This window comes from Eublepharis macularius, chromosome 13 (genome assembly GCF_028583425.1).
Source record: "Eublepharis macularius isolate TG4126 chromosome 13, MPM_Emac_v1.0, whole genome shotgun sequence".
Classification (NCBI taxonomy): Eukaryota; Metazoa; Chordata; class Lepidosauria; order Squamata; family Eublepharidae; genus Eublepharis; species Eublepharis macularius.
The window spans coordinates 69,110,985-69,134,336 of record NC_072802.1 but is presented as its reverse complement, the minus strand read 5'-3'; the positions used below and the strand labels follow the sequence as shown (position 1 = coordinate 69,134,336).

The 23,352-nt window shown below is 46.7% G+C and overlaps 1 protein-coding gene across 1 annotated transcript in view; it reads left to right on the top strand.

The window, feature by feature from the left end:
* Nucleotides 1-23,352, top strand: part of HIP1R (huntingtin interacting protein 1 related) — a 71,622-nt gene that overhangs the window by 46,960 nt on the left and 1,310 nt on the right. Inside the window, exons 11-31 of the mRNA XM_054996341.1 lie at nucleotides 493-630; nucleotides 888-946; nucleotides 1,298-1,370; nucleotides 2,952-3,135; nucleotides 3,498-3,586; nucleotides 4,434-4,550; nucleotides 6,053-6,154; nucleotides 7,991-8,185; nucleotides 9,357-9,504; nucleotides 9,813-9,899; nucleotides 10,293-10,400; nucleotides 12,780-12,916; nucleotides 13,378-13,488; nucleotides 14,552-14,610; nucleotides 16,550-16,580; nucleotides 16,795-16,857; nucleotides 18,350-18,450; nucleotides 18,610-18,715; nucleotides 19,329-19,452; nucleotides 21,164-21,225; nucleotides 22,332-22,529. Coding sequence (XP_054852316.1) covers nucleotides 493-630; nucleotides 888-946; nucleotides 1,298-1,370; nucleotides 2,952-3,135; nucleotides 3,498-3,586; nucleotides 4,434-4,550; nucleotides 6,053-6,154; nucleotides 7,991-8,185; nucleotides 9,357-9,504; nucleotides 9,813-9,899; nucleotides 10,293-10,400; nucleotides 12,780-12,916; nucleotides 13,378-13,488; nucleotides 14,552-14,610; nucleotides 16,550-16,580; nucleotides 16,795-16,857; nucleotides 18,350-18,450; nucleotides 18,610-18,715; nucleotides 19,329-19,452; nucleotides 21,164-21,225; nucleotides 22,332-22,529 — 2,292 coding nt within the window. The remainder of the gene's footprint in view (nucleotides 1-492; nucleotides 631-887; nucleotides 947-1,297; nucleotides 1,371-2,951; nucleotides 3,136-3,497; nucleotides 3,587-4,433; nucleotides 4,551-6,052; nucleotides 6,155-7,990; nucleotides 8,186-9,356; nucleotides 9,505-9,812; nucleotides 9,900-10,292; nucleotides 10,401-12,779; nucleotides 12,917-13,377; nucleotides 13,489-14,551; nucleotides 14,611-16,549; nucleotides 16,581-16,794; nucleotides 16,858-18,349; nucleotides 18,451-18,609; nucleotides 18,716-19,328; nucleotides 19,453-21,163; nucleotides 21,226-22,331; nucleotides 22,530-23,352) is intronic.

Genomic DNA, 23,352 nt, shown 5'->3' with positions numbered 1-23,352 from the left:
CACTGGACATTCGGTCCTGGCTCTGGCCTGGTAGAACTCTCTTGAAACCAGGGCCTGGCAGGATTTGTTGTCCTTCCACCGGGCCTGTAAGACAGAGATGTTCCACCAGGCATATGGTTGAGGCCGGGCCTGGCCTCCGCCGGCCGTGCGGGGGTGGGGGGAGGGAGTCAATAAAAAAATAGTGCTTAACTCCCCCCCCCCCCACACATACACTAGATGTCACCACCATTTCTGTCTTTAGAAATGTGTTGTATGGAGTGAAGGTAAGTCAAATTATATTGTGGTTACCGTCCTCCTGATATCTTTTTAAACTATTTATACGTGAATTGTAATTTTAATAATGCTTTTATGAGTTTGTGAATTCTTGTTTATATTGCTGATTATGTGTTTAATTGATGTAATCCGTCCTGAGCCCATATATGGGGGGGGTGGAATAGAAATATAATGAAATAAATAAATATCTGATCCTTTGTGTGTTTGTTCCTCCGATAGAACCCCCCCAACTTCCTGCGGGCATCGGCTCTGGCAGAGCACGTGAAACCAGTGGTGGTGATTCCCGAGGAAGCCCCCGAGGATGAAGAACCAGAGAACTTGATAGAGATCACCACAGCCCCCCCTGTGGAGCAGCCGGTAGGAGACTGGCAGGCGCCTCTGGAAGGAGAGCAGTTGCCTTCCCAAATGCTGTGGGAAGGCAACTGCTCCCCCTGCAGCTTATGGTTCTCTAGGTCTGACCCTTGGGACTATCTTTCCACTGTTGCATCCCAACCCATGGACGCTACAAAGGGGTCTGAGGGCTTCTGAATGTGGACAAGAGCGCCTTTCCCTTCTCTACTGAGCCAACAAATTTCCTGCAAGTTTGTACATAACTTGTTCTTGTTCTTTTGCAGGTTGTTTGTGATATATTTGAGCAAACGTTTGGGCCTCCCAATGGCATCAGAGATGACAGGTCTGGCTTTTTGTCCTTTTTATCCTTAGACACCATGCTTTCAGCTTTAGATTTGAATAATAGGGCTTTGCCTTTTATATAGCACTTTTGTGTGTTCAAAGAAAGCACACTCTTATTTCAGACCCCCCCCCCCGCAAGGTATCTCAGTGGTGGTATTACTCTCATATTACTGATTGGGGCATTGAGGCTGTGAGCAACTGGCTTGCCTGAGGCTGCCTAGAGACTTCACAGCAAAGATAAGATTCATCCTGGGAACTTTGAGCTTTGCACCACCCCTAGATGTGCCCATTTTCTTTGAGTGGCTAAGCATTGTGCTACTTCATTTTAAAAAAATTATGTTTTGATCCACAGGGATCTCCAAATAGAGAACCTAAAGAAAGAAATTGATCTGCTTCGAGGAGAGCTGGAGAAGATTAAACTCGAGGTAAGATCAGGGAAGCAGGAGTGTGGAAGATGGTGCTGGGTGTGAAACCTGGCTACCTGAGAATCTCTGGATTCATTTTCTTTAAAGGAAGCTTCTAGTCCTTATTGAATGGTAAAAAAAAACAAAAACTTGTGAGCAGAAGAAGAAGCTGCAGAGTTCTAATTTCTGTTAGTGCAGAATATGCACAACTCTGGGTCAAAGCGCCAATCCCCTAGTTGTTGTGCTACGTGAATAGCAGCTGCTGTAACTCCTTGGTTTACCAGAGGAAATGCAAACCGTCTGGTTGCTTTGGGCTTGCAATTTAAGGGAAGAAGTGGGGAGGGGGGGTTAAGCATTTGTTATTCCTAAATCTTTCTTGCTAGTTGCTGCTTGTTCTTTTCCCTAGCTCTTGAAATAAGCAGGGCAGATCCCCCAATCTGGGATTTCCCCTTGAGCAGCTGGTGGGGTGAATAGCAGAAGTTTGGCAACTTACCAGGAGTTCCCCAATGAGAAGAACAATAGTGGCAGATAGGTGTCCCTGAAAGAGTCGCTGCTGCTTTTCCCCTTGGAATGCGCCGTTGCAGGGATGAGGTCTAGGGAGCTTATGCATGGAGCATCAGTAAAGCCAAACCATTCTGGCACAAAATGAGCGCATGCAGAGCCAGAGCTGCCTTTCCCAGGTGGGGTTGCTAGGTTTCCGGGAGAAGCATCAAGAAAATGAATGGAAAATTGGTGACATTATCAAGAGGAACGTCTCCACCAAATCTAGTATCCGTGGATGGTTAATGTATGCTAAATAAGAGCTGTTATCTTCAAGTTTTCTAAAGCCTTTCCATAGAATGAACACCTTTCTAAAGTGAATAAAACCTTCCTGAAGTTATCTCTTTCCTCTTCTAAGCACTCTGCTGTGCTCACAGCTTTAGCAGCTTGTCATGCCTCAGGTGGGTTGAGCCGCCTTATGCTGCCACCACTCTGGGTCCCTTGGGAAGGCCCAGACTACCCTCCCAACCCTTCTGACCTCCGTAGCTTGGCCAATAAACAGGCGTGAGGACCCAGCCGAGTAACAACAAACAAAAGGGTTTATTTACAAGGAGGTCAGTTAATATCAAACAAACCAACAAGCAAGGTGCCTCAGCAACAATAGATGGGTGGAGTAAAATAAACCAAAGGCCCCAGCACGACTGAACTCCCCGTCCTTCTGTCTGCCAGGCCTGTCTTCTCACCCTACCTGGATGAGGGCCTCTCCCCCTAGCAGAAACCTCCTTTGTCCTGCTCCCTGGGAGGAAGAACCCAGGCGTTTGTTCCTCTCGGGCTTATATAGCACTAGCCCCCTGTGTTCTGATTGGCCAAAAAGGGCACCAAAACGGCCCAGGGGCTCCTGGGAATAGTAGGCAGGCCCACTCCCACTGCTAACAGGCTTCTGAGGCCTTGCTAGGTTTTCCTGGCACAGCTAAATGAAGATTCTACCCCCCCCCCCCCAATAATTTAAACATCATAAAAATGAACATGCAAAATCCACCCTGAGTCCAGGGGAGTCTTGGGTGGGCAGATCAGATGAGTGGAGTTTGCTCACCCCTTCCTCTTTGTGTGCCCTTCCGCCAGGCCCAAAGGTACATCACTCAGCTGAAGGCCCAAATTAACAGCCTGGAGGCAGAGGTGGAAGAGCAGCGGAAGCAGAAGCAGAAGGCCCTTGTGGACAACGAACAGCTCCGGGATGAGCTGGAGAAGTTGCATAAGGCCAAGCTGGAGAGTGACAAGAGCCGAAGCCTCTGCCTGGAGGCAGAAAGTAGGTGGCTGTCCTGGGCTGCGGAAGGTAGTGTGAGCCACTCTATGTCTCTCTGTAGGCAGACTCCAGGAAAATGGAAAGAAAACATTCTGCACTGCTGTCACCAAAACAATACTAGGCCACCATTAGTGGAGTGGATCTGCAGGTCACGCGATCCAGCAGCTGTCAAGGGGGCTGCTGGTTGATTTTATTTTATTACTTTCGACTTTTATTCTGCCCTCCCTGTACAGGCAGGCTCAGGGCGGGTTACATCAAGTAAAAAGTTGGTTGAGATGGTCTCCCTTAGACCCCAAGCTGGCTGCCGGGAGCATCAGTTTCACTGCTAGAGAAAAGTCTAAACTCACTTGTCTTTCCTATGCCAGAAAAGGCCAGTGCCACTGAACTCCGCTACACCAAGCTGAAAGAGAAGCACAACGAGTTGATCAACACTCACGCGGAGCTCTTGAGGAAGGTGATGCCTCTCGCACCTACGGGGTTGGGTTTCATTTCGGCCATTAATCTGAGAATCCCTTCCTTGTGGAAGAGGGAATTCCCTGGCCTAAGTGCTTTCTGGAAGTAGTCAGGAGCTCTTGTCAGTGGAGCGGCATTTCTCTTCCGTGCTTCTGTTGGTGCTGTACCAGTGCTACCTATCTGCAGCAGTAAGGGCCGGGGCTAATCCTGCTGGGGAGAGAACAGAATTGCTTCATAGAAAGAGATCTGTTAAGAACACACAATCTTCAGGTTAGAGAGGGTGATGGCATAGCCTCTGAAACGTTAAAATGAAAGGGAGGAGCATTTCCAAAATCCAGAAATTCCAAATGGTGCAAGTGAGGATAGAGACTTGGTATGTTCTTCTTGTTGATGTCACGAGCATTGTCCAAGAGACGCCTGTAGCTCCCCAATATCTTCCCCACAGCAAGGGAGGATCAAGTCACCGTAAAAAGTACTCTTAGTATTATGGGTGTTGGCCAACACCAACTTGAACCTGCTTGATTATTGTTGGAGCATGTATCACAAGCACAGGGAGGCCCAGGTGGTTGAATAGGGCAGGCCCAAAAGTGAATACCCAGTACTTCTGGGGTAAGCCCAGCATCTGTAGAGAGATCTGGGAAGGCGCTGGATGGCCAAGCGTGGTGGAAGTGGGGAGAAGTAACACGGGGGATATTGGGCACTGGGAATTTTCTTGCCCGTTCTCTGCATCTCTGATAGGACGAGGCACAAAGCAGTCAATGGCACCTCTCTGCAGAAAAGGCGTCGGCTTTCTAAGACTCCCAGATTCCTTTTGCCAGCCTAATATTTCAATTTATTTCAATCCCCAGAATGCAGACACTGCCAAGCAGCTGACGGTCACGCAGCAAAGCCAAGGGGAAGTGGCTCGGGTGAAGGAGCAGCTGGCCTTCCAGATAGAGCAGGTGAAACGGGAATCGGAAATGAAGGTGCGTCTTCTGCTCATGGAACTCTCCGAACCTGGGGCCTCCCAAACCACCTTGCATCCCTCCTTCCTTACAGGCCAAAGCTTAGCTCGTCCGGTAATCTTGTCCCCTTTTGAAGCCTGTAGGTAGAATCCCTTTTTGATTGACAGATTTGGCCCAGAGAAGGGTTGGCCTGAAATAGGCTTGGTGTGGGAAGGTGGGTCTTTTTAGTGGCTTGATGCTGGGGCTAAAGAACTCAGAAACGGGTGACCCCCAGCTTGAGATCCTTCCTTAACATTAGAGCCCGCAGACTTCACCACTATGTTGCCTTATATACTATCTGTTGCTTAAAGTGTATGCTCCTATGTACTACCTGTGCTTTAAGTATGATCCTACTGGGTAGTTCTATATTGTCTAATGTCAGTCCTAGAATTGCTTCTGCTCTGTTTCAGCATTTCTTGAACTCTGTATTGGATTTTTGCTAATGTTACGTCTTTGTAAACTCGCATTTATATACCCGATGGCATTGTTCTATTGAAATGACCTTGATATTGACTATACTGATCTCACACTTCACAATCCACTTTGAGTCTCAGTGAGAAAGGTTGACTGTAAATGACATGAATGAATGAATGATTCTTCATGACAGCTGTAGGCTTCTAAGCTAGAAAGTAAGAACTGTATTGCTGGATATGACCCATGTCAGGGGTTGGTTGTTGTGGATTTTCTGGGCTGTATAGCCGTGGTCTTGGCATTGTAGTTCCTGACGTTTCGCCAGCAGCTGTGACTGGCATCTTCAGAGGTGTAGCACCAAAAGACAGAGATCTCTCAGTGAGACATCTCTGTCTTTTGGTGCTACACCCCTGAAGAGAGATCTCTGTCTTTTGATCTCTCAGTGAGAGATCTCTGTCTTTTGGTGCTACACCTCTGAAGATGCCAGTCACAGCTGCTGGCAAAACGTCAGGAACTACAATGCCAAGACCACGGCTATATAGCCAGGAAAATCCACAACAACCAACGTTCTCCGGCCGTGAAAGCCTTCGACAATACATGTCAGGGGGTGCTCGCAAGCAAGTTATAGCTGCATCCTGTGGGCCGTTTTTACACGTCTTACCGGCTGTGTAAAATCGTGCAAAACTCCCAGAACGATGACGTCTTCCTGGCGCGATTTCCCATCATGACTCTGGTTTGTGGTGCAAATTCACACCACAAACTGGAGTCATGTCAGGAAATCATGCCAAGAAGACACTGTCATTCCAGGAGTTTTGCACGATTTTGCATGGCTGGTAAGATGTGTGAAAACTGCTGTGGCAGTGAGTTCTGTAAGACTGGGCAAGCAGCTCTCTGCATCTGACAAGATACAAGACCCTCAAGTATTGTGTGGTTCTGAAGGGCCCGTGTGATTATCTGTGTGTCTTTATCATTAGCAGCCTTTTCTTTTTAAAATACTCCCCATTGCTGGCCAAGGATGTGCTCCCTCCTTGCATGCGATGTGAAGTGTGACTTTCTTTTGGATTCTTTTGCAGTTGGAAGACCAGACTTTGCAAATGGAGCAGGTGAAGCGAGATCTGGAAGCCAAGAAAGAGGAGCTGGCACAGCTGCAGCAGTCTCTCAGCCAATCCAAGCAGGTGTGCACAGAGAGTGAGAACGGCAAAAAGCTGGGGCTGTGTAGGGCTGCCCCAAGTAATTTTGGACCCTTGGTGTCTCCAGTTAAAAAAGGATCCAGGAATAGGTGACATGAAAGGCCTGAGCCCCTGGAGAGCCCCGGTCTGTCAGAGCAGAGGGGACTGACCATGATAGAGCCACGGTCTGACTTGGCATAAGGTCTGATGCCTGAAGGTAGAAAACCAATAAGTACAAAGATATTTATCCAACAATACAAAAATTCATTCCGCCGTCAATACAGACAATTACAAGATTTAAACTCATAGAACAGACCGAATCCCTCTAGCAAAGTCTCCCAGCACTGGAAAAAAATCTCTTTAAATGTTCGTTTATTCTCAACTACCAAAAACAATCCAAGCGTCAGGGAATCCCGTGTAGCCATCAGTTCAAAGGCTATGTTGGTGTCAGGGTTTATTATGAATCTCAGTAGACTCAAAAGTCCAATGTTCTCCCAGTCGCTGTATTGATGGCGGGATGAATTTTTGTATTGTTGGAGAAATATCTTTGTACTTATTAACTGTATATTTATATAATTGGACTGAGCACTTTAAATATAAAAGGAACTATTCATATTATTCTCAAATTGACATTCGTAAGTTGCTTATCCCCAAGTGTGTGTTTATAGGTATCTGTGGTTGTTCCTTGGGGACACCTCTCTGTATTTTTTGAAGGTAGAAAACCGACATGGCACACAAGACTCCTGGGGCCTTTTCCTGTGCAAGCCGCAAGGAAGCAAATGAAAGGAGTGCAGAATGCAGGCAGGCTTCCACCTGAAAGGCCGCCTCATGTTTGTTGACCTCTGAAGGCCAGAGGGTTTAAGCCCTCATACCATTTTATCTTGTGCAGCCACATCCCTGGCTAAGGACTGTAAACTTCCACGTCCATCAAGGCTGGCTAGTTAACACGCAGCAATAAATTACTCATCCCAAGCCGGCTGAAACCGGCCATGTAAAATAATCCCCACAAACCAAAACAGCCAGCCGCTGTGCAGAGTTGCTGCTTTCTTGTGCTGAATTGTATGGTTTTTAATGTGTTTTAATGTGGCTTTTACTACTTAATGTTACCTGCTCTGAGCCCACTTGTGGGCAGAACAGGCTAAAAATCCAATACATAAAATAATAAATAAAAAACCCAACCCAGCAAGGGTGCTCAGATAAATGCGCACTATCTCCACGTAGCAGCAGGTGATCACTTAAACCATGGATCCCCTAGGATCTAGCCCCAAAGGCCTTCCTACATAGTTCTGTCTTGCAGCTGTTCCAGAAAGTTAACCAAGGAGGGGGAACTTTTCACTCTTCTGGAGGGTTTTCACAGCCAAGGGGCAGTTATTGAGAAGGCCTGTGTCAGAGATGCAGACTGAGTAGTGGAAGCTAATTCCAAGATCTTCCACCAAATCGTCAGTTATCGGCTCCTGCCCTAAGTAATTTTGCAACAAGGATGATGAGAGAGTGAATGTTCGTTATTGGGGCTGATTCTCCATACAAACCATCCATGCAACTGCATAATGGGGAGGATGCTGATGCATTGCAATGGCTTGGCTCCCTCCTGGCCCCTGTGGTGTGCGGGGGAGGCGATGGGCATTGTGGCTTGCATTGCTGCCACTGGAGCTTGGACCTCGTAGGCAGAGGCCATAGGTTTATCTTCCTTGGGAGAACGAAACCCCTTGAGCCAGCCCTAGCTATGATGGCAGGGAATGTGCTTTGGAACATGATGGCGGCAGGCCAGAGTTGGAGCTTGAGCATGCTCCGTGATGAAGCAGCAAATGGATGCTTCTCCCCTCCCTGCCCTCCTGTTTGCAGGTTGGCTCAAACCTCACCTCCCAGCTGGAAGTCCTCCAAGCTGAGAAGGACGTGCTGAGGAAATCGGTCGGTGAAAAGGAGTGCGAGCTCATCTCTGCCAAGGGCCTGATCCAAGAAAAGGAGCTGCTGTTGAACCAGGAAGTGGAGAGGAGGGCCAAGGAAGTGCAGGAGCTGCAGGGGAAGCTCTTGGACAAGGTACTTGGGAAGCTGGTCACTTAAGAGACCGTCTTGCATGGTAATAGCAGGAATTGAGGCCTCTGGCCACTGGACAGGTAGTGAAGGAGGCTGGGGTTTGCTGAGATGGCTGTGAAGGTCTTGGGGGTCTCACCTGAGAAACTCCGAGCATTTCTTCCAGTCAAAGGAGGCGCTGCTTGGTCAACTGGACCAGTCGCAGCTCCATCTGTTTATACGAGATTCTGAAAATGGAAAAGCCGGCTGGGGTGGTGTCCTGGTGCTGGAGCAGGACTGGGAAAACCTGTGTTCAGATCATGGTTTGCAGCGACACTGACCAAGTGACCTTGGACCAGTTATTCTGTCTCAGGGTAACCCACCTCACTGGGCTGTGGGGAGGATAAAATGGAGAACTACAAGGTATACCATTCTGATTCTTTGGAGGAAGGCAGGATAAAAATGTGCTTTCATCAATCAAATAAATAGAGAAATAATAATTTAGTTAGAGGCTGCCCTCCAGACATATTTGGAACAACAACAACAACAACAACAACAACAACAACAACAACAACATTGCCCTTCAGGACAACTTAATGCCCACTCAGTTTTCAAAGTGTGTTATTATTATCCTCACAACAATCACCCTGTGAGGTGGGTGGGGCTGAGAGAGCTCTGAGAAGCTGTGACGGACCCAAGGTCACCCAGCCGGCTTCAAGTGGAGGAGTGGGGAATCAAACCTGGTTCTCCAGATTAGAGTCCCACATTCTTAACCACTACACATTGGTGTGAAAGATTGAGTTAGATTGTAGGGCTGCCATCCTCCAAGTGGTAGCTAGAGTTCTCCTGGAATTACAACTGATCTCTAGAGATCACTTCCCCTGGAGAAAATGGTTGTTTTGGAAGATGGACTTTATGGCATTACACTGCCGAGGCCTCTTCCCTCCCTGAACTCTGCCCTCCCCAGGATTCCCCCCCCCCCCCAAATCTCCAGGAATTTCTAAACCTGGAGCTGGCAACCCTAGCTGATGTCTGAAACTAATAATAGGCGCTTATGTTCCCCCTCTGCCATGAAGCTTGCTGGCAGGGAAGGGAGGTGGCAGGTGCGTGGCAGTGGAAACAGACTAGGTCACAAAGGACGGGGTGGGAGAGATCCAGTCCGCCACGTTTCCTGGAACATTTTGGGTCCGTCCAACAGAAAAGTCAAGAACAGGCCCTGCAGCAGAAGCTCCTGGAGGATCAGTTCAGCCTCCTGCAAGGGACGGTGAAAGAGGCGGAGAGCATCATCCAGGACGCCGTGGCCAAGGTGGACGATCCCCTGCACCTCCGCTGCACTAGTTCACCAGGTAGGTCGAGGTCTCAGCAACAGGGGGAAAAACTCTTTCCGTGTTCTTTTAAAGCAAGCATCTAGTCCTTGTGGCCGAACAAAGCCTCTTCCTGCCAAGAGTGCAGGAGAGGTTATTTAATTATTTCATTGCCGTTCTATTCCGCTCTCCCTGTAAAACAGGCTCAGCGCGGATCATGTCAAAGGTATAAAGCAAGGTAGCATCATAGTTAAAAACAATTCCAGCTAATAAACACAGCAGCAGAGATGAGGCTCTCTTCTTCTCATGCATCTTTTCCTCCCCGTCTTTTTGCTTTGCTCTCCTGGCAGATTACCTCATCAGCCGTGCCCAGGCAGCTCTGCAGTCGGTGAATGCTGTGGAGGGCGGGCACAGCCGTTATCTGGCCAACATGGCAGGTAAATGCTGGGGGTCATGAGCCTCGGAGGGGGGTTGGGGGCTTGGAACAAAAGCGGGACTGCCTGCTGCTGCCCCCAAATGGTGCAGTTTTCCAACGCAAGTTAAAACCAACCTCTAGCCGGGCCCTGCTGCTGTCGCTCTTTGCCAGAGTTTTAAAGTAGCAGAGTTTGCCTGCCTAAGGTCAGAGCAGGGGTTAGGAAGTAGCCAAGCAGACATGCCCTGGCTGGGGGGGATGAAGGCAGGGGGGGCAGCAGTGCAGATGGAGCCCACAGACCCCTGGTTGGAGCCTAACCTTGTTGGGGAAGCATTTCTAGTCCTTCCTCTGGAATAGGATGGTTAGCCTGAGACAGCTGGCGAGCGGCCTTGACACTTGCTTTTTTCTGTTGGTGTAGATGCCACTGGATTGGTGGGTGCTCTCACCCAGTTTGCCCACCTGACTGCAGATGCCATTGTCAATGGCAGTGCCACTTCTCATCTGGCGCCCACAGACCACGCGGACAGTGAGTACCTCGCCAAGTGTGACATCCCATCTAGGGTCATACGTGCACAGCAGTGCCCTTGTGCTGACAGGTGAACAGCGTGCACCGCCCTTTGGTGCCATCCCCACCCATGTGATTGTGCCACTTTTGTTTGCCAGGTAGGCATGGACACTGGCACCACCTCCAGAGGAACTGAACTACCTGCTGTGTTTGAAATATTTTTTGTTCAGTGCCAATTTAAGCCATTACCCTGTGCCCCCAGCTGGGATGGATGCCTTTTCGACACCGCTGAATCTCCCTGTGGACCAAGAAATAGGGGGAGCCTTCCTTCCTGTTACTCTCTAGTGGATCCCTTGAAATTAGCCAACAGCTCATCTACGCAAAACAGTGAACTCATCTCTTATAAAAACCATTCCTATTTAGCAGCAATAAAATCTAAGGAAAAAGTTGAGCAACAATTCTTGAATCAAGTTAGGTTGGAATTTCACAGGCTACCTGTGTCCCCTGCCCCAAATCCCTACAGCCATTTTCACCGGTCTTCTAGAAAAGACAAGGAAGTTGTCTGGGAATTCCACAACTGGGGTCCCGCCATAGAGAGAGCTGCACCTCAGGCGGTGGGAATACTTGAAAATGGGGCCTCCTTAGAAGATTGTGAAGCGCAGAAGGATGTCAAAGTTGAGGCTGTGTGATGGGGCTGATATATTTTATGTCCTTGCTACCTGGTTGTTGCATTGTTTACCACTTGTTGGTTAAGGGGAGGAAGTGGACTAGAAATATCTTAAATAAATAAATAGTATCCAGGGGCAGCCACTTTACTATTAGAAGGAGTGATGATAATATTTTAGATGGAAATCGCAAGCATCCAGTAGCACCTATAAGACTAAGAAAATTTGTGGTAGGGTATGAGCTTTTGTGAGCCACAGCTCACTTCTTCAGATACAACTAGAATGCGACTCCATCTGTCCTTATATCTTCATGAGTTTTAGATAATATTAGATAATATTTTAGCTAAATAGTAAAGAGTCCAGTAGCACCTTTAAGACTAACCAACTTTACTGCAGCATAAGCTTTTGCGAACCACAGTTCTCTTCGTCAGATGCATCGTCAGCTTTCAAGAATCACAGCTCTCTTCGTCAGATGCATTGGACAAAGAGAACTGTGGTTCTTGAAAGCTTATGCTACAATAAAGTTGGTTAGTCTTAAAGATGCTACTGGAGTCTTTAATACATTTGGCCTCATGTGTCTATTCAGCTCTTATGGGAGGGAGGCTTTCAGTGAGTAGATCTGTGCCAGCTTTCCTTCAGCGAGACACACATCTTGGGGACCTTCATTACAGTTAGCTATAATTGAAATCAAAAAGAGTCCAGTAGCACCTTTAAGACTAACCAATTTTATTGTAGCATAAGCTTTCGAGAGCCACAGCTCTCTTCGTCAGATGAGACGAAGATGATAACATGGCTAACTCCTCTGGAGCTATAATTGAGGCTTTTCAAAGCTAAGTAACTCTAGTTTCTGGAATATCCAAAACATTTCTTTATTGATCTTAAGTCTGTGGAATTGAGAACTTTTCCATTTATTTGTTTATGTATTTATTTAAAGTTAGGCTTCACCTTTCTCCATAATGGGGACTACATTCATCCATACTGCATTTTATCCTTCCATGTACCTGTTGAATTATTTCCCTAGATACAGGAGCGGCCCTTTCTCTAAGTCTGAACATTTTTAATTCTCTGGAGTTTGAGGATAATAGGGAACGAATGTGAGGTGGATGAAAATGTATTGAATATTATTAAGGGATTTGGAGCTATCTTTTCCTTGTATGACAGGAAAGCAGTTGTAGAGGTAGCTCTTGGTTTGGCTCTGCTGTCTGCTGCTACTTTTCCCAGATGGGTTTAGTGCAAGGTTTACCAAAGATGGGTTGCTACGTGGAGGAAGGCAATGGCCAACCACCTCTGCTCCTCTCTTAGGGTTGCCAGTTCCAGGTTGGGAAATTCCTGAAGATGTGGGGGGGGGGGGTGGAGCCTGGAGAAGGGGAGGCCTGGGGAGGGGAAGGACGTCAGGAGGGCCCAATGTAATCTTCCATTGTGTTTTGAAGATCTTCCACTGATCTTTGGTGAACCCAACAGAGGAATACATTTTACCTCCTTTTTTAACCCCATTGTTTAAATGCCCGTGAGGACTGTTGGCTTACCTTCAGTTATGTTACAGCAGCAATTCTTTCCTGGCCACCGAGGGCTGCGTATCCTTCTCCCCACCCCAATACATGTATACCATTTCTGTCTGCGGCTTCCAGGAACTGAACTCAGGATAAACTTCTTCCTGGACTTGACTAGACTTTACTTCTCTCGCACAAATAGTATTTCTGTTCTGTTTTTTCTCTCCCTTCTCACCCCGGCCTAGAACTGACTGAAACCTGCAGGGATTGCGGGCGGCAGAGTCTGAGCTATCTGAACAAGCTGAAGGACAAAGAGGCTCTCCAACAGGCAAATCCGGCCGATGTGAGGAAGACCTTGCAGGAGCTTCTTCAGCTGGGACAGGTAGAGACGGAGCCAGTGTTTCCTAGTGGTTAGAGGGTCAGATGAGCTGGAGATGCCAGTTCGAATGTGAGCTCTGCTGTTAATTGCTCTGGGTGACCTTGGATCAGCCTTGCCTACCTCGAAGGGTTGTTATGAAGATAAAATGGGGAGGATTGTGCTTGCCACCCTGAGCTCCGAGACAAAAATGTGCTGGCTAGAGCTGAAGTTTGGCTTCACGGACAACAATCCACAGGAAATACCGCTGTAGTATTTTGCGGAGTTCGTTGCCTCCCATTGGTGGGAAGCAGAGGAGACATTTAATGCTGGTCTCTCTACAAGTCATGACACTTGTAGGCAAGCGCCATCTTTGCCTGAGCCTCTTGCTCTGGGAAAAGTGCTCTGTTAGCAGAACAGATCCACCAGGTCTGACTCTTTATCTTCCTTTTGAAACCTTGCTGTATATTTCCCCCCTTTTTTGGCAGGAACTGAGGCCCAAAAGCTTAGACATCCGTCAGGAAGAACTGGGTGACATGGTTGACAAGGAGATGGCCTCCACTTCAGCAGCGATTGAGGATGCAGTCAGAAGGATAGAGGTGAGGGGGGTGTTTTTCACCCTATCCTTGTTAATGTGGTTTGGAGAAGTACTTTTCTCATAAGGCAAATTACGGGCGACCTGCTGAAAGGTAGGGCAGTGGCTTCTGTGACACCTCACAGTAATCTAATTCACACTGGTGTGCGTATGTGTATAATTTGCACTTTGTTGATGCTCAGAAGGTAGCTGTAGCCTGGCTGTCCAGGTAGTACATGGCTGTGAAATTGTGACATTCTCTTCAGGCAGAGAATGCCACAGTTAAGTTATTGGCTGGCTGAGAAAAGACAAAAGCCCTTCCTGGGGTACAGTGAAGGGTCAACGAAACAGTGGGACCCGGAAGAGTCCGGAAATTACTGGAAGGCTGCATCGGATAGAGAGGCTGAATAGAGATAAAACAAGAAATCCCTTCAAGGGAGAAAAACCTTTTAAGTATACAGCTGGTGATAAGTTGATTTATTTATGATATTTGTGACCTGGGTGTTCAACCCAAAGGGTGTCTTGGGGCATAATTTGCAACACCTCCAGGGGTTGTGGCAAGAAAAAGTCAATGAAGGAATTAGGTTAGAAGGGGAAATCTCAGTAAGATTGGGTAACTTGGTACCTCAGCCAGTGGGTAAAACTTTTTTTTTTTTTGCCTACCAGTAAATTTTTTTAAAAATACAATAAAAATCACCGCGAACAAGGTAGAGATATAAACACCTTAGATCCCCGGAAAGAGAAACTGAGTATGGAAGGATGGTCAAAGAGAAAACCAGAGTCTTTCCACTTGGGTAAAACTTGATAAGCTGGTAGAGATGGTTTTACTATAAAAAGGGTTAGCCCGATGTGCAAATGTGCAGAGGAGACGAGTGTTAGCCCTGATAGCTCAATGGGACACTCAGATTGATTTGCTAGTTGCCAGGGGAAGGAGGGAACATTTGAGGAGGGCTTTTGTGAGCTTATCAGAAAGCACCGGAAACACGATGTAGGGCATGGATGGGCATTGAGTCTGATCCAGCAATGCAAGTTCTTCGAAGCTGATTGTGGGTAATGTCTGAATGCGATTGTCACCCCTTCCTCTGCAGGAAATGATGAATCAGGCCAGGATAGAGAGTTCTGGGGTGAAACTGGAAGTAAATGAAAGGTGAGTAAGGGGGGGGGGAGATGGGGAACTGGGTGATTTTGGCACGAGCTAAACTTCGTTTGGATCTCTGCACCTTTTCTTTTTCTTAAAGGAAGCTGGTACAGCCACTGCAGTAGGCTCCAGGGTGCAGGCTCTTTCAGTTGTTGTTCTTTTATAAGACCCCAGGGTGCAGGTGTTGTGGGGAGGCCTTTCGTGGCCTGGGTTGTGTAGGATGTTTCTAGGCTAAATGTGTAAGGCAGTTCCTGTTATCACATATTTCTTGTTAACATTACCCATTTTTTTTAAAAAAACACATTTTGCAATATAGTTGCATTTCAAATCCTTGTTTAGCCTTTAGCAGCTTGTGGCCTCAGCTTCTGTCTTACAAGATTGTTTTAAGGATAAAAAAGTAGTTGTCCCTTGCATTTTTTAGACAAAAGGATGGATACTAATATGCTCAGTATAGCTGGTGCCTTTCTGCACTACTGCTCTGTAACGTTGCTACGCCCGAGCCCTTGAAGGAGCCTTTTGGTTCTTAGTACTGGAATGATCTTAATATTGGCATGTTGCCTTTCCTCCTCTCAGTGGAGTTTCTTTTGCATGGTTGAGCTTCTCTGGCTTCATCATGTTTGTTTAGCTTGTATCAAGAGGTTCAGCATGTTTCTATGGAACAGGAGAGGTTTGTTGCAACCTACTGTAGATAGGAGCAGGAGGAGGTTGTGGTAGTGTGTTTGTATGGTTTTGTTTCCCTTCGGTGGATGTCTCAGTTTCTTCTTTGAGGCCTAGTACAGTGTCCCACCACTAGATGGTGCTACGGTAGAAGACAATAAACTCCGTGAATGCAGAAGCAAAGAGTGTTATAATGACCCCTAGTGACAGAATGGAAACATTACACCAGCAGTGAAAGGAGAGAGGACACCCAACTCCTCATATCTGTTGATTTGTCATGCATTTTTCATGTTCCTTGGTCAAAGTCACAGCAATGAACTGGCTTATACATGTGTAACGATCTGAGGAAGTAGTCCTTTCCTGAGGTCAGGGTGAAGGGTACAAGTAACTAAGGAAACCCTGCCCCCAAAGTGAGAGAAAAAACCTCTAATGGCTGCTCCCAGGTATGGGAAGGGGTGATTGGATCAGGTGTCTGTACAGCCACCTGCTGACTTGCTCTGGAACAGAATCCTGCAGGGAAGAGAGAAAAAGCACAGACATTTTGACAGGTGCGATCAACCTTTCTGCTGCTGCTCTGGGCAGTTATGCCTGAGACTTTTTCAGGACGTGTGTCTAAGCCTAGAACAATAGGATGACATAGCTTGCTTGTTCCGCATTTTTTCAAGGGAAGAAGTTTATTTAGGTACAAGGGAAACAAACGGGATGAAAAGGACGGGGCTTTGGAATAGTACAGATCTGATTGTGTCAACTTTTTTTATCTTTAAGAGAAAGCATAACGCATAACTATCTGCTAGTACTGCCCTATTCATGTAAGATAACATTTCCAGTAAAACCATCTAGGAGTCTGCCTTCCAAGTGTTGCAGGAACTTGCAGATTTGTGGCTCTCTCTATAGAAAATAGAAATCTGGTTCTGCTTCCGATTGTACTGCTAAATGGCTTGGTGATTACAGCGGTCAGACTTCAGCGGTCCCTTCAGGCGGTTATCTTGTGTCATGCCTACCCCCACGCAGTCCCAAACACTTCCTGCTAGCAGGACACCCCCAAGTTTGCTTACATTGATTCATCTTGATTAAAACAGGAAAAGGAATTTAAAGGGGTGTGTGCTTAAAACAGCACCACAAGTGATAGTATAGAAACACTCCAAACATCAAAAAACGTTTTCTCTGTATTATTAGTCAATTTCTTGGCATTTCAGAGTTGCATTTTCAGTAATTTTTTTTAATGTTCATTACAAATTTGTTTTGCTCAATCACGCCAAAAGCATTAACTCATATTTCTTTTTTCCAAAAGAATTTTGAATTCCTGCACAGACTTGATGAAGGTGAGTGCTTTTTTAATGAGTACAGCGCAGGCACAGGGCTATGGGGAAAAGAGCCCTTGGACCGCGTGGCTAATCTGCTCTTCAGCTAACCAGGACAGCCTTTGGCAGAAGGTTTACTTACATCACCTGGGGACATCAGAAAGAGGGCTTTGCTGTGCTGGAAATCTAAAGCGTAAACAAGTTGACTAATGGCTCGCTGCCGTTGTGGTTTCAGGCCATCAGGCTTCTTGTCTTGACGTCTACGCACTTGCAGAAGGAGATTGTAGAAAGCGGAAGGGTAAGGTTTTGTGTGTTTGTGTGTGGCGGGGTTAATTGTGTGTTCTGGTCCATCTTATTAATTGTTTGTACACTGATCCGGGAGTGTGTTGGACTGGGAGTTATTAATTTCCAGAAGATATATGCCCATGAGGAAGTGTCTTTTTGCCACGAAACGGGATTTGGAACATCAGTGCACATATTTGCCCGTCGGCAATAATGGTTTCATCATGCATGGACTATGACTTTTTATAATTATTTATGAACTACCCTGGATATTTATTCTCCAACTTGAACTCCACCTCCCCTTCCTTGGATCTCCCATTGTGGAATATATATGTAATATATACGGACATTAACGGATTTGCATTGTAAATGATATATTTATTTCTCTTTGTATGCTGTTTACACTGTATTTGCACTTGCTATTTGCACTTTAATGCACTTTAATACAATTGATATATATTGCTATATTCCTGGCAAGGTGTTGGTTGTTTGATCCTACTAACCGGGTTGTCTCCCCAATTTCTGTTAAGTTCCTTAAATATCCCTTGGCAAGATGCCTTCCAGGGACCTCCTCTATGGAGCATAAATAGGTGTTCACATTACACACCTGGTCCTTTCCGATTTCTTTTAATCCTTGATGGTGCAGCCCAAACCCAAAGGCACGTGAAGGCTTTGTGATTGGCTCACTCTCCCATCATGAAAAGAGAGCCATCTCCTGTTTTTGTGTGGGACTCAAGGAGCCCACTGTCTCTGGTCTGCTGGCCTTGCCTAGAAACTGGCTACAGCGGCTGTCGAGGGCCTGTCTCACTGCCCCCTCCCTATTTTCCCTTTGTGTCTTTTATCTGTACTTAAAATTGTGAGTCTCTTAACAGGGATTTGTCATTTTTTAAAAGTCTCTGTGAAGCATTGTGCAAATAATAATCTTCAAGGCGTGCATCTCTGCAATTCAGTGGCGGAGGCTTTGTTTTCCATGGAGAAGGCTTCTCCAGATAAGCTACAGGCAGCTGGACTGCAGCGAAACCCCTGCCTTTTACCCTGGAGGGTTGCTTGGTTGGGGGTGACAATAACGGGCTGGCTGGACCAGTCATCTAGTTCAGAAGGTGGTTCAGTGCTTTACATGCAGACGGTCAAGATCCCAGATTCAATTTCTTGATATTTCCAGTGAAAAAGACATCGGCCAACAGGGTGCCCCTGCCTGAGACAGCAGAGAACTGCATTTGGCTGGAATAGTTAAAGGGATCCTTGTTCTGATTCAAGCAATTTCATATTTTATTATTAATGTTTTTATATTCCACCCTGTAAGGAGCTTGGGGCAGTGACTTTGTCTCCCTCCACCCCGTTTATTTCTGCATAGTCATAGATATTCAGCCACTGTCCAAGCTCATCTCTCCAAATAAGAGGCATGGATTTTTTGGGCTGGGAGGTGCAGTTCCAGGCAGAATGGCGCTGTTTTACTATGTAGTCTTCGTCCGCTGTAAACCTGAGTTTTATCTCTCATACAACACTAGGGGGCAGCAACGACCCAGGAGTTTTATGCAAAGAATTCCCGCTGGACGGAGGGGCTGATCTCTGCTTCTAAGGCCGTGGGCTGGGGAGCCACACAGCTTGTGTAGGTATCTGGCTTACTTCCCACCTTGTCAATCTCTCTCTCTCTTTGAAAGCATTTTCCTCCACTGGAACACTAATGGTAAGGAAGAGCAGAGCTGCATTTACACAAAGGTTGTGTTTGATCTCCTCTCACACGCTTTTTTTTAAAATTCCACTTCAGAGAATCCGCAGACAGAGTTGTCCTGCACACAGGCAAATATGAGGAACTGATTGTCTGTTCGCACGAGATTGCAGCCAGTACAGCCCAGCTTGTAGCTGCCTCCAAGGTAAATCTCCTGGGTGTAAGAGCAGCTCAGCTCTTGGGACTGACTGGAAAACACCTTAACAAATGCCACTGAAATCTTGAGTGACAGAAGGAAGCCAAGCTAGACTTATTTGCAGTGATCCGCAGAGTCCCGGCTCTTCCCTGCAGCTCACAGAAACAAACTGCCACAATACATGCAGATGCATTCAGTTCTTGCAATGTATTGCAGAATCTGAACTGCCTGTGGCAGAAAGGACACAGCAATGGATCGTTCCCAACTGTAGGTTTAAACCAAATTAGTCCAGCTCAGAGCCCTGGCAGAACCCCTCTCTCACTTCACCCCTTGAGCATTTTGCAGGTCATCCTGTATAAATTGCCTTGCCCCCCCCACCTTCATCGGCAGCATTTGACTGTGCCAGGGATGTAAGAAACAACTCTCACCCTTGTTTTGACTTTATTGGATTCCCTCATTCTAAATCAGGACCCCTAAAGTGAATCCAGGAGACAGTTGCTTCTGCTGAAAGCTTTGCACTGAATCTGTAGACCACATTTGGCTATATGCAAAAGGGGACAGACCTGACTTGTGCATTTCCCCTGTGCTGAGTGATGCTAAGAGTCTGTCTGTCTGGTGCCAGGTGAAAGCAGATAAGAACAGTGGAAATCTGAGCAAGCTGCAGGAATGCTCCCGCACTGTCAACGAAATGGCTGCCAATGTTGTGGCTTCCACGAAGTCAGGCCAAGAGCAGGTTGAAGACAGAGGTGAGGAGGTGTCTGTCAAACTGGCATGGTGGGAGGGGGAGAAGGGGGCACTAGATTCCGCTCCTAAATCAGACCCTTGTTTAAAGTCAATGCACCTGGCACTCAATTAGGTTCTGCTGGCTTTTCAAATGGAAGGAAGATGTGAAGAGGAAAGGGAGCAAAGCCAACATGCAGCAATAATGGCCCTGCATTGGAATACTTGGGGAAGAAATTACGGGGTAGAGGGGGACAGGAGCTTTGGTAATGATGTGATTTTGTAGAATGCAGCAGTCGGTGTAAACTTCAGCTTCCTAAGCAAGGGAGACTTACATTGTTTAAAAGCAATTTTTAGCCCTGGACAAAATAGCAAAGAGTGTCGCGACACCCCTAAAGACTAACATTTATATCTCCGCCAACTACAAGTAAACTACGCTTTCATGCATCTGATGAAGTGGCCTGGCTCATGAAAACTTCACTCCCAAAGGAGCTGTCTAGCTCGTGCCTTTTAATCCCTCCCTTCCTGTAAGGAGCTAATGGTGGTAGACGTGGGCCTGCCTTCTCATTTTATCCCTGCAACACCCTTTAGAGGTGTAAGTTAGATCAACAGAAAATGACTGATCCAGGGTCACTGAGCAAGCTTTACGGCAGAGAGAGGGATTGGAGATCGGTTTCCCAAGTTGTTGCTCTTGAGAAGTTTGTCTTTAGGAGCCATAAGTGGCCACACACAGAAAGGAGTACCCCCTCAGGAATTTGGCCGTGAAGTTTTTCTTCATGTGCAAGAAAGCAGGGAGATGCGGGGAGAACTTTCCTGAGCCACTTTGGAGTCCAGCTGGACACAATGATGGCGGTTCAGAGTGTCTACGCCTGGCTCTGCCTCCATTTTGTAGGAGAGGGTTGGTGGATGGTTCCATTTTCAAAAGGGGTGTACAGAATCCTGCTTCTACCTCTGCCTGAGAATGGAGTGTTCATCTGCTCACGTGCATTGTGCTTCTGACACCAGACCCTCACCCTGCCCAAAAACGGATGTCCCAAATCATGAAACATTCAACAGCCACCATTGTGTCTAAAACAGCAAAAAGTCCAGTAGCACCTTTAAGACTAACCAGCTTTATTGTAGCATAAGCTTTCGAGAGCCACAGCTCTCTTTGTCAGATGCATCTGACACATCTGATGAAGAGAGCTGTGGCTCTCGAAAGCTTATGCTACAATAAAGTTGGTTAGTCTTAAAGGTGCTACTAGACTTTTTGCTATTTGGCTACTGCAGACTAGCACGGCTAATTTCTCTGGATCTATAACCATTGTGTCTAATTTCACCTTTAGGTATTAGCATCCAAAATTGCACATGGGCTTGATGCCTCCTGAAATGTCCTGAAAATGTGCCACTCAGCACTCCCTCCTCTGAGGTTTCTTCGCACAGGCCAAGGTGGAAGGCTAATATGGCAGGCCGAGAGAGATCACCAGTTTGATGGAGTGCCTAGTGTCAGGCTAGATCCTGTTTCAAATTCCCACTCAGGCAGGAAGCTCACTAGCAAATCACTCACTCTCTCAGCCTAACCTAACCTACCTCACAGGGTTGTTGGGAAGATAAAATGGAGGCCCAGCGAGCCATATACGAGTCCTTGAGCTTGGAGGAAAAAAAATTGTTAATGTGCAGTGCATCTTCTGGGGGGGGGAAACACTTCTCTTCGCCACTGAAAGCATGTGCAATTTCTCTGTTTTCTGGCCCTAACAGATACCATGGACTTCTCTGGGATGTCCTTAATAAAACTCAAGAAGGAGGAAATGGAATCACAGGTACTGTAGGCCTCTGAAATAGGATTACAAGGAGATGTTACTGTGAAAAATGTAGAAGAAAGTATGTTTAAGGTCATTATCCTCAAAGCGGTCTTTGGTTCAAGAGGTGCGGCTACTGCCATAGGGAAATGAGTGGGGCTCTTGGACTCCGGTGTGGGTCTTGGGGGGGAGGGGAAGGATGCTGCAGGCTTGTACCCAGCCCCTTGACAAGTGCTAAGAGTTGAGGGCCAGTGGGGCATCTCTTCAGCTGGTCTACTAACCTAATTCTCACTCTTCCCCAAGTTTCCCCATCTAGACCTGCTCTTGAAAGCAGCAGTCCCATAGCGGCTTCAGATGAGGGCCGTGGTTTGGCAGGCTGAAAAAAAAAGGAGCCATTGGTTGTTAGAGTTGGGTGAACTGATCTTCAGTGAAGTGGTATAATTGATTGCTTAGTTTGAAAGCCACCTCGAGCCTGCATTTGATGGAGATAAGAGGATAGTGGGCAATTTAGCTTGCAGTATTTGATGACAAGATGGCTTGAGGTGGAGGAGTTAATAAAAATGAAGGGCCTGTCGACGTGGTACTTTCTTTGGATACCTGGGCGTGTTTCTCATTTTACCTAGGTAATGTGTCAACTGGCTAAAATGTGTATATGTTCGAGAACTCTGTAATAAGGACTTGTATCCTGGTGATAGGAGCCTTAAAGGTGGCCATTTTAGCAGCCCAAAAAAGATTTGAGCCAATTAATTATCCATAGCCTTCCTATCCAGCTCTTTAACTAGCATAATGTGAAACAATAACATTATTCACACTTTTATATATATAAATTATGTAGAGATTCCCTAAGCCTTTCTTTTTTTTTAACTTTTGTCCTTTTGTCCATCCATAGTTAACAAAAAGTAAAAATAAAAGTGAAATCAAACCAAAATAACACTAAAGGGAGATGCTTACAGTCGTAGGAAGCAGCATGGGCTGCGGGGGAGGACGGTTCTTTTCTCTCCTTGCTAACAAAGTAAGCTGCCCTCTTGCAGCTTCCTTAGGGAATGTTCGACTGCAAATTATAGGCTATTTGTCGGTCAGGCACCACCCCTCCCTAGTAACTGTGCAGAAATGTATGTTCTTTGCAGGTAAAGGTGCTCGAGTTAGAGAAGACACTGGAGAATGAGAGGCTTCGCCTGGGGGAGCTCAGGAGGCAACATTACGCCCTGGCTGGCATCTGCACTGAGACCCCTGAAGTGGGAAAGCCCACTGTGGCCCGCAAACCGGGTGTCTTGAAAAAGCCGCCTGTGGCCCAGAAACCTGCCCACTCCAAGCAAGATCATGAGGTAGGCTCTCCATCACACAGCCGTGGTTAATCCTCAGTTAGCAGGGCTCATTTGTGAGGTTTTTGCAGCGCAGAAGAAAGATGGCTGGCCAGCCAGGCCCCTCTATCAGGGCTGCTAGACTTTCCAAGGCCAGCAGGCCCCTTGAATTGCTTATCCCAGCACCACACAAGTCAAATTAAGAGGATACACAGCGGGGATTCAGGTGCATGAAAGATGGAATCCCAGCAGGAAGCAGTTGTTTAGAGGCAGGGAAGTTGCGGGAAGAGGGCCTGGGTATTTCTGAAGCAGGCAAGTCTCAGGGATGAAAGATTGTAGAAGCCTCTTAGGACAGTGGTTTGCATTTAGGATTTGTTGACGGGTTTTAGAGGACCCCTAGAGAAATCTTGGGGACCCATGCGTATCCGTGCTTTGCAATGTTTTGGTGCCATGGCAGCTCCGTGAAGCAGCGTGTACATGATTTTTTGTGGTGGAATCTGTGGCAGAAGACGGGATATCTGATTGTATCGTGAGTTTTGGATGACCCCATGTAAAAATCATGAGGATCCTTGGCTTGAATTCGTGTGTTTACAACTTGGCAGCCCCACACAGCTGTGTAATTGAAGATACAAATTCATGGAACAAAGAAATCAAATTTACAGATTATCAGTTGTTAAGAGAGAATTGGTACAAAATGTCCTCCTGATGGTATATTTCATTTAACAAATGGGGGGGGGGGCGTCTTTAGAGCTTTTTAAAATAATATATATAAAAACACCCTTATAACAAGAAGCTAAGAGTCACTTAGGGCAGAGGAGGAGAGGGGACAAGTAAGGAAAGCACAAGA